Consider the following 10,566-nt stretch of genomic DNA (forward strand, 5'->3'; position numbering starts at 1 on the left):
CCAAAAATTTAGGTGCTGATCTTGGTTGAAGTTTGCCCTAAACTTTTTTAAAATGTTGCTCAAGACCTTACAAATCTGGCCATTCTTGTGGCTTTGCCTATTTGTACTCTTTCTCTTTCAGAAAGATGAGTTGAAGAAAATCCTAAGTACCAAGGAAAAACAGCAGGAAGAAAGCTTAAGAACTATTGAAGCTCTCAAAGCTAAACTCAAATACTATGAAGTATGTTAACTGATTTGAAATGTAATATAGCAATTGATACTTGCAGTAGTAAATACTTAAGCAATTTTAAATTGTTGAAGGTCTTAAATGGTTATCTCATTGTAAAAGTTTTCCCTGCCCTTTAATCCCTAGCTTAACATATAGTAAAAATTTGAAATTAATTTTCAGCTTTATTTTTGTGTTTCTTGCTGTTTGGTTTTAGGTTGACTTTGTGGCATCTGGAAGTAACTTTGGTAACAGTAAGTGTATTTAATTCTTAAAACTTGCCATGCATGATGCAGTGTTAGAATACATAGACAAAGGGTGGGTTTTTTGGCATCTCTCTCTTTTTTTGTTGATCTTAACTATAGCCAAGCATAATATGTGTGTGTGTCCACACTTCAAACCTCAGAATACAGTCAGCTCATCGCAGTTGTGTTTGTATGCGAGTGCTAGGGCACTATTGATCAGTCTTGCTTGCAAGTGACTGGTCTTGTGAAATGTGCATTGCCACTCTGCTATGTCTTCTAATAACGTGAAAAACGAGCTGAGCAAGCTCTGTGCTTCAAATTGAGCCTTCCCCTTTCCATTCTTCGTATCTTAAACACTCATGTGTATGTGACAAAAAAACTATGGTCCTTGTGAAAGCTTGAGTGTAGGCAGGTTTGAAAGCGGCTTTAAACAGGCAAGACCTCAGCTTACACTTCTATTAGAAATGATTCTGTTTCCAGAAACTGAAGTCTTTTGCATCTGATGTGGTTACAGGCCTGTCTTGCACTTGTGTAACTTAAAATGTTAGTTTATCTGTCATGAGCTGTTGTGAGAGCTGGTCGGCTGCCTGTCAGGAAGGATCTTTTATTTGGAGTGCAAGGGGATGCTTTTCCTTGGTGTGTTTATGTGCAGACATGCAGCTAGCTCAAGGTGGCTTTCATGACTGTTTTGCAGAACAATTTACCTAGCCTGGTATAGTAGGGGTATTTTTTCCTTAGGAGGAGTTTGTCCAGACTTCCTATGTGACTTAATTAAGGGGGAGTTGTTTTAATACCAAGTACTTAAACACCACCTGTAGCCTTGCACAGTCCCATTGAACAGAATAAAATTAGGGAGGAAAATCAGAGTTCTTGTGATTTATGTGTGACTGTTTTTAAACAGAGACTAAATGCTGTTTGCTTTGAAAAATCTAGGAAAAGAAGATTTATTACTTAAACAAGGCCAAGTGTTTGCTGTGGAATCGCAGGTAAAATATTTTACCACTTGGGAGAGTTCTAAGATAGTTATGTATGTATATTAGACATTGCTTCTAAATGCAACATTTTCAGTACTGCTTGCTTCGCTATGTTTATTTTTAACTGCTGGTGCCCTCTAGAGTTACATGTGTGACTGTTAAATGCTGTGAAATTGTTGGATGCTGAATGGTCTGATCTGTAATGAGCATTCTTAAAACTGAATCAACAGACTACTGGATCAACAGTCAGTGTAAACTGCAATTGGTTTTTCATCTCCGTAATTTTTTTCTACTTCAAATTCAGCTAAAATTTAGAAGGCTTTATTTTTCTGCCACCTATACAATAATTTCCTGTCAATTTTGTTTGCTGACAGCTAGCTACCTTTTAAAGCAACAATTCAATTATAGACAAGGTCCATCAGACCCTTGCAGTGAGTCATATACGATAGGGATTGCTCCTAATTGACAAACTGTTCTTACACTTGAGTATTTTAGCTGTAATGCTTCTAGAAGTGAGTGATGGCTAGAAATAAATCCGTACATCCTATGCTTTCTTGCCAGATTTCACTGATACATGTATTTTGTATGTTCTGCTGCTAACGCAGAAAAATCCACTCTCTTCTGCCATGTTTTACATAACCTTATCCCAATGGTCCTAGGATTTTTTTTATTCTTAGTTGAAGTTTAAAGTGAGTTGATGTGCAATTAAAAAAAAAAAAACAACAAAAAAAGGGGGGGAGTGGCTGGGCACAAAAAGCTAACCAATCAAAAAAACCCAAACCATGTCCCAAGAGGGAATTAAGTGGCTTTAAGCTAGTCATATCTGGAAGCTACCTACTGCTTTCTGGTCCTTGGAACATGAATGAGATCATTGGAGCAAGCCTATGCCATGTAATAGCCATCATGGCTGGTGGTGAAGGTTGGTAGTGAAGACCACATAGCAGGAGGGCAAAACTGGCTGTTCTGAGAGATCTTTTAGCAGACAGTAAATTAAATGACTGTTTTCCTCAGCCTTTTCAGAGGGAAGGTTCTGTTAACTATGACATACTCTGACATACTCTTTTAAAATTATTTTCATGTGCTTGAGGGATGGAAGAAATCTCTGAAATTAAATTTCTACTAGCAGATGAGTGATTAAATATGAATAACAAGGGAAATGAATATACTATACCTGTACTTTAATGTCATTAGGGTCTGATGATTGGGAAACAGTGATGTAGAGCTATATTCAAGATTTTTTTTTTACTGTTAAAAGCTGAAATAATGTGTTCTGTAATATGGGCAAGAATAGATTGGTGTGTTTCTAAGATAAGAGACCTCTTGCACAAATGTTATGCTCATATCAGCATAGGTTTAAGACAGTTATGTGTATAAGTCATATGCCTATGACTTGTCAAACTTGTTAACATGTATCCATTTTTGTGCTAATTTATCTTCAGTCTAGGTCTATGCTGAGACCCCTGGAGCTCTCCCTGCCTAACGAATCATCCAGTTCAGAGAAAGAAATTTTAAAGAAAGAACTTGACAACATGAGGGCCTGCTATGGAGCAGCAAAAGAAGAAATTACCAAATTGCAGAGAGAACTGTCTCACAAGGTATCTGAATGTACAGCTTTGGCATCAGAGTGTGAAAGAACCAAGGCGGAATCTGATGGACAGATAAAACAACTGGAAGATGCTTTAAAAGATGTACAGAAAAGAATGTTTGACTCTGAAGGCAAAGTTAAGCAAATGCAGACCCACTTTCTTGCTCTGAAAGATCACCTGACTAATGAAGCTGCTTTGGGAAACACTAAGCTAACAGAGGAGCTGAAGGATCAGTTGAAAGAAATGAAAACGAAGTATGAAGGAGCCTCTGCTGAAGTGGGAAAACTAAGGAACCAGATTAAGCAGAATGAATTGCTGGTGGCAGAATTTAAGAGAGATGAAGGAAGGCTACTGGAGGAAAATAAAAGGTTGCAGAAGGAACTTGTTAAGTTGGAGATGGAGCGAGATAAAAGGGGAAGAAATGTTGTAGAGTTAGAAGGGCAGCTCAAAGAAACAGCAGTGAAGTTAGCCCACTCTGTAACTTCAGAGAAATTTGAAAACATGAAGAGTTTGTTATCAAATGAAGTGAATGAGAAAGCAAGGAAGTTAGCAGAGATGGAAGGAGAGCATGAAAAACTGCAGGCAGAGATTCTGCTTTTAAAGAGGGAATCTGAGAGTCAGAAAGCTAAACTTGCTCAGCATGTAAAGCCAGAAGACCATGAACAAATGAGGAGTGGGTTTGAGAAAAAAAATGAGGAACTTGTGAAGACAATTTCTGAATTATCACAGAAAAATCAGACTCTGCAGAAGGAACTTGATAGACTGCAGGTTGATAACAAGATGCTTAAACAGCAAATCCAAATGCTAAAAACTGAAATTAAAAGCCAGAATGTGCCTTTAAAAATTCACGAAGAATTGAAGAAAACAAATGATCTGACTGTTGGTGACCTGACCAAAAAGCTTTTTGAAATAACAAAGAAGTACAATGAAAGCAAAGCAGAAACTGAAAAGTTGCTGGCAGAGAACAATAATTTAAATGAGAATATCAGCCTCTTCCAAGCTGTGTACCTGTCTCCAGAGCAGCACAAAAAAGAAGTGGAAGCTTTAAAATCTAATGGTATTGAACTTGAAAAGCAGCTTGCTGAGCTTCAGAAAAAATATGATGATGAACAAGCAAAAGTGTGCAAACTAGTCTCTGAAAATACAGTCATAAGAGAGACTCTCAGGGATCAGTATGTGTTGGCTACAACACATGAAGAGATTAAAACAGTCTTGAATAACACACTAGAAAAGACTAATAGGGAGCTGTCAGATCTGAAGGAAAAGACTGAAGAGAGAAAGCAAGAATTCATGAGGGTAAATGAAGAAAATGGAACTTTGAAAAATAAGGTGACACTCTTACAGAATCAATTACAAACTGAGTATATAAGTTTAAAAGATCATGAAACTACAGTGACTAGTTTAAATAAAGGCATGCAAGAACTTCAGGAGAACAATGTTGCAATTATGGCTGAATATAAGAGGGGTCAAGAAGAAATTTTACAGTTGCATGCAGAAATTGAAGCCCAAAAGAAGGAACTTGACACAATTCAAGAATGCATTAAGTCAAAATATGCCCCAGTTGCCTCCTTTGAAGACAGAGAACAAAGCTTTGAAGCCACAGTGAAAGAATTAAGAGCACAGTTGCAGGAACAGGTGCAGAAGTGCAGAGAAAGAGAGGAGGAAAACAAGAAGTGCAAACAGGAGAATGAAAAGCTCAAAAATGGTGTTTTGTCCATCCAAAATGACTTGCAGCAGAACTATATCCTTGCTGAGAAATCCCATGAAATGGAAAAAATGTTTGCAAGCAAAATGGAGGAGTTGAATGAACAATTGAGAGAATTGCTGCAGAAATACACAGGTGAAAAAGAGGAGAAAGATGAGCTGCAAGAGAGTACCCAGCAGCCCATAACTATGCAGGCTCAGCCTCTTTCAGTAGAACAAATTGAAGCCTTGAAGAAGGCTCTTGGTCACACTATAGAGGATCTAAAGGAAGCCCTCCGAAGTAAGAAGGAATGTTATGACAAAGAAACACTAAAAGTAGGAGAACTACAACAGGAATTGTCAGGTCTAAAAAAGTCTTCAATACCTTTGGTAGAATATACACAAATGAAGGAAATGCTAGAACAAGAAATTGTGGCAATCAAAAACACCTTGAAAGAAAAGGAAGAAGAAAACCGAGTTAAAAATGAAGAAATCTTGAAGTTGCAGTCTGAGATTCAGCTTACTCAGCAAGCTTTAACAGACCTGGAGAGCAAAGAAGTGATTGACATATCAGAATACAAATCCATGAAAAGTACTCTGGAGGCCCAGATTAATAGCATAGCTGAAAATTTGTCCAGTGTGAATAAAAAGTATGAGGAAGCATGTGAGGAGGCTTTGCAAGCTAAAAAGAGTGAGCTTTCTTTAAAGGATGAAAAGGAGTTGCTTCAGTTACGGAGTTGCAGTATTGAGCAAGAAATTAAGGACCAGAAAGAAAGGTGTGATAAGTCATTGACAACAATTATTGACTTGCAGAAGAGAATACAGGAATCTGCAAAGCAGGTGGAAGCCAAGGATAACAAGGTAGGATGCAGACAGTTCCTTACTGCTAAACTGAAAATGTCAGGAGCATTAACTAGACTTCAAATATTGCTACTTAAGTATTCAAGCACAACTTTGTGTGCTGTGCATTAGGTACCCAGGACTGGCCTAAGTCTGCTAAGATGAAGTCCTGGTTTTGTTGGTGTTACACTAAGTTTTTTTTTTTTTTTTTTTTAATTCCTTGTATGTTTGGGGCATTGTATGTTGTATTTAAACTTTAAAACTTTCAAGCTGGGTTTTAGACTCTGGGGGTATAAGCTCATACTTCCATTGGAGCTGTATTTACTTAGCATCTCTGGCTTGCCTTCTGGTGGTTCATTGTTCCTTGTAGAAATTAGGCCTAGAATATCTTTTGAGCATAAGTCATTTACCTTGCTGGCTGACCTCCAGGGTCCATACCTTACAAATTTCAAGGCTAGGAAGCAGAATGTGAACCAGTGATAGCATGTCATGAAAGTGAAGTCATCTATCTTTGTGAAGTCTCTTAGCCAGCGTCGTGGTGAGCTGGGACGAAGACCCTTCAGTGCTTGCTGGTCTTCATCAGTCTTTAAAGAATGTTAAAGAATATTAGTTTTTGGTGAGACATCCTTAAATGTAGTTTTTGTGTGCTTTTTTTTTAAAGATAACAGAGCTGCTTAATGATGTAGAGCGGTTAAAACAAGCTCTTAATGGCTTGTCTCAGCTTACATACACCACTGGGATTCCCTCAAAGAGGCAGAACCAGCAGGTTGAACTGCTCCAGAACCAAGTGAAAACACTGCAACAGCAGCTAGCTGTAAGTAGTCATGCAAGGTATTGTCTGAAATGCAGTAGCATTGCTTACAGTTTCTTGTATAGACAAGGAGATACGTATGTGGCCACTGGAGCACTGGGGTTGACTGTAGGCTTAGACTTCTAAAGTAGAGTATTCATGATTTTTTTTTTTTTTCCCCCTGAACTGCTTGCTTCTCTGTAAAATTGTCTGCTTCCTTCGGCACACTGGAATTGCAACATTTGGGAACTTTTCCAGATAAAAAGGACAAAATTTAGAGAGAATTTGTGCTTATGAGATATACGGCTATAGTTCATGCCAAGACCATTTCTGTATGCAAGTTCCACATTAATATTTTCTCACAAAAAACCACCAGCCACTTATTTTCTCACTTTGAAAGCAAGTGAGGTGGTCCTTTCTTAATGGATTTGACTTTGTGTCCCTTTGTCTGCAAATGTTGTGAAGTGTGTTGCTTATCATGAAGTAGTAACAGTAAAGGGGAACACTTTATGGTAAGTGCTGTAATTTTGTGCACAAACATGTTTGCAGCCCCTGTGACTTCAATAAAGCTCATAATGAAAGCTATGTATGTGAGCAAAGTTAGTTATTTCTAAATCTGTACAGAAGTAGGATACATCTTTAATAGTATTTGCAAGGTTGACCTTTATAAGGCAAAGCATTCTTAAATTGGGTGGTTTTAAACAAATAGCTAATGCTGTTGATGAAACAAGTTTTTAATCTTAGCACCTGGGCTGACGCACTAGATCAGCCTGTTTCAGCCTTTCAGCAAAATTGCTTTGCTACAACTAAGTAATAAAAAAAGTGAAGCAGTGATTTTTTTTTTTTTCTTGATTAATGGAGGGGATATAGCTAAATTTAACCTTGAAATTCTGCTGTGGCTAACCTATAAGGAACAAAACCAAGCCCACAAAGTTGGAAATAGGTAAGAGTAGATGTTAAAAACTTGATGGCTTCACCTCCTCTTCCTGTCTTCTTTTTATAGGATGCTAAAAGGCAGCATCAAGAGGTAGTTTCAGTTTATCGGACACATCTTCTTAGTGCTGTACAGGTATGATAGTGCCAAGTTCACATTGTTTTACTCTGTCATGTCAATGTAGAGATTCTTGAGACATGTTTCTAACTGCCATACTGGAAGACCTCAAACTTGAAACTAGCATCAAGTACCTGTTTTCAAGTGGAGAGTTTTAATTTAGAATGCACTGATGCGACAAAAAAGCAAACATACACCACAACTGTAGTCTTATTGTGCCATCTTCTTATTACCATTTGTCTATGCATAACTATATGTAACAATAACCTACTTTGAAGGGTGATGGTGTCTGGTGATGTGAGCATGTTACTAATTCTGCATCATCCCAGGTAATGTTAGAGAGAAGTCGAGTAGGAGTTGGAAACTTTAATGCAGACTTATCCAGTGGCTCCCACTGAACAAAGAGCTGATCAACTAATTCAAGTCTTATGACTTCAGATAATACTTGAGCATGCAAAAGATGGGCCATTACTGCAGCAGCAGGCTGTGGAGTCCAGAGGATAGGAACAGTAAATTTTTCCCGCATCATATTTTCATAAAGGAAATTGCTATGTCAGAGAGGCAGACCCTTCTTTCTCTCAGGAGAAAAAAATAACAGGATTCCTAAAGTATTTGAGACTTTCCCAGAGGGTGGTGAAAGTACAGCAATGGGTTAAGACTTCTGGGTGATTTTGAAGAATCTCCTAATGTTAGTGATAGATGGCTGACACTTTATGGGATTTTTAATTTTTCTTTTAACGAAGTGTTTGCTTGCTCTAGGGTCACATGGATGAAGATGTCCAAGCTGCTTTACTACAGATCATTCGAATGAGACAGGGACTTGTTTGCTGACGTGCTTTAGTGCCATTGCTCTTGAAGGCTGCTGCATCTTGTAGGTGTGCTGTGATTACGGTAGTGATAACCTTAATGAGATTTATATAATTATGATAGTATAGCTGCAATTAGAACCTCCAAATATGAAACAACTTACAAAGCTGAAATATTTTCTTCTTGTAAAACAGTAAAGTAGGGCTACTGAGTTTCAGATCTGACACTTCTTTATTTAGATTAATAAAAGATGTAGAACGTCTTTTAAAATTGGTATACAAGCTGACTGTCAAAATGATGACATAGTAGTTAAATTATTTTCATGTCTGATTGACCACTTATTAAAGCAAGGCTTATACCCAGAAACTCCAGTTTATCCTATAATTTAAACTCTCATGGTATGGTTGAAAATAAACTGTGTTCAAATGAGCTTGGCGAAGTATTGTAGCTGTATATCTCCTTTAACGATTATGAGAAAGTGGCTATTTCGTTATATAAGCTGATCAAGACATACTACAACATGCTTAGTAAGTCAGCTGCAAAGGTAGATGAAAGGTATTTGGGTATATGTTGTAACTTGGCTGGCCAAGTTACAGACTTTATTTAAATAAAAGCTTAAGATGTAGTGCCTTTGCTTTTTGCAAGACTTAAAAATTAGGTTTTCCATCAAAACACTAACTTCTATGTTTGCCATTTCTTCCCCCCTCCCCCAAGGCTTTTCATTAATGCTTTGAAGTATTGATTACTGTAGGCTGAAATAGTGGGACTGGAGTGTCACGGTTTGTAGAGCAGCATTTTGATCTAAATGCAATAGTCCTACTTCTGTATAATTCCATTCTTCATTAGACCTCATATGGGTGTAGACTGAGCAGCTCATTAAGCTGTACACTAGATAATTCAGGTATTGGATTTTCAAACACTATCTCATGGAAGTTTAAGGTATTTTCCTCTTAACTGTAAATTATGTACTATAATCTTATTTATGGGGAAAGTTGCAAATAGTAAGGATTAATGAAATGAGAATTTTTATTTGCTTGGAATCTACCTATTAAACAAGACAGGGCTTCATTTTTAACTGAAGGATGATGTTCCCATAAGTAAGTTTTATGAAAGAAAACATGAAATTTGGGACTATTCAAAGGAAGTAATTGAAAAATGAGCCTGATAACATATGTGGCTGCTTTAATAGAGCAAACAGTGTAAGTGCTATCAGTAGCCGTGTTAACTTCAGTCTACTTGGTTGAAAGCATTTACTTACAACTAGCAAGTAGGAATCTGGCAACCTGATGCAGAGAAGACAAACTTCCTCTTCCATGTTCTTGAAAAATAAGGACTTAAGTCAGAGTGCAGAGTTCTCTGCTTCGTGTTAACTGGGCTTCCCAACAAGCTGTACCTCACAGGCTTAGGTCTCTTTTTTTTTGTTGTTGTTTTTTTAGTAGTATTATGTTTGTTTCCTTTTTTGTCCCTTTTTGGGCAGAGTCTTGTTACAGAATTGAAGAGACAACTGCCACATGGAGGAGGATACAGACATAGTGATGAATGTGCAGGGCAGTTTTTATTATATAAATACACTTAATATATTTACTAAATATGTGTCTGTAGTTAAACAGATCTACTGCTGCTTTCCTTTAATTTCTTAGAGGACTATTACAGAAAACATCTCAGTATATATACGCTACCTTTTAGCCAAATTCTTTTATGATTGCATTACTTGAAACTCTTATTAGAGAGAATTTGTTTTGATATACTAACTCTGGCATATTTTGATATTGTATGTTTCCTTATTAAGGGAGTTCTATGTATGTTTTTCTAAATTTCTCCCATATTACATTATCAATAAAATGTTTTCTTCTTTGTTTTATTGCAGTGGTCAATTCTGTAAAAGGTAAAGAAATGTAAATAGTTTGGCAAAATAGTCTGGGTAGTGAAGGATATTGAACTCACTTGAATGCTCTCAAATTATCAGGTAACACATTTGGTTTTTAGATGTCTGCTGGGATTATTGGGTTTTTCTATTTCCAGAGCTTATGGTTGGTAAAATTTTGGTGACATTGATTGAGACTCAAAGCGTCTACCAGTTAGTTCTTCAGAGTAAATTGACTCTGGCCACTCCTACACCAAACAGGGCAAGCTGTCTGTTACATTATTCATGAGGTTTGGGGGTGAGCCAGTGAAGTTTTACTACTGCTTTTAATGAAAATATATTCACTTAATAGCATGAAATCAGGTAGCAGGGTAAGCTAAGCAATCCTTGCAGAATAAGTTCTTGGTGCTACCAAAGTCCATTCATCTGGTGTGGCTTGAAAGTGAAGGACTCTCTCATTTCACCATTAGCTTAATTTAATTCTTGGTTATTTGGATTATCTCGTCCAGCCAGTGGGACGT

At 37.2% G+C, this 10,566-nt stretch overlaps 1 protein-coding gene across 1 annotated transcript in view; it reads left to right on the forward strand.

The window, feature by feature from the left end:
* The window catches only part of UACA (uveal autoantigen with coiled-coil domains and ankyrin repeats), a 34,234-nt gene extending 24,192 nt beyond the window's left edge, over positions 1-10,042 (forward strand). The window contains exons 13-19 of the mRNA XM_052808078.1: positions 122-220; positions 423-459; positions 1,384-1,436; positions 2,864-5,554; positions 6,195-6,347; positions 7,327-7,392; positions 8,134-10,042. Of these exons, the coding sequence (XP_052664038.1) occupies positions 122-220; positions 423-459; positions 1,384-1,436; positions 2,864-5,554; positions 6,195-6,347; positions 7,327-7,392; positions 8,134-8,205 (3,171 nt within the window). The 3' untranslated portion in view covers positions 8,206-10,042. The remainder of the gene's footprint in view (positions 1-121; positions 221-422; positions 460-1,383; positions 1,437-2,863; positions 5,555-6,194; positions 6,348-7,326; positions 7,393-8,133) is intronic.
* The last annotated feature ends 524 nt before the right edge of the window (positions 10,043-10,566 follow it).

The sequence above is a fragment of the Harpia harpyja genome, chromosome 14 (genome assembly GCF_026419915.1).
Source record: "Harpia harpyja isolate bHarHar1 chromosome 14, bHarHar1 primary haplotype, whole genome shotgun sequence".
NCBI lineage: Eukaryota > Metazoa > Chordata > Aves > Accipitriformes > Accipitridae > Harpia > Harpia harpyja.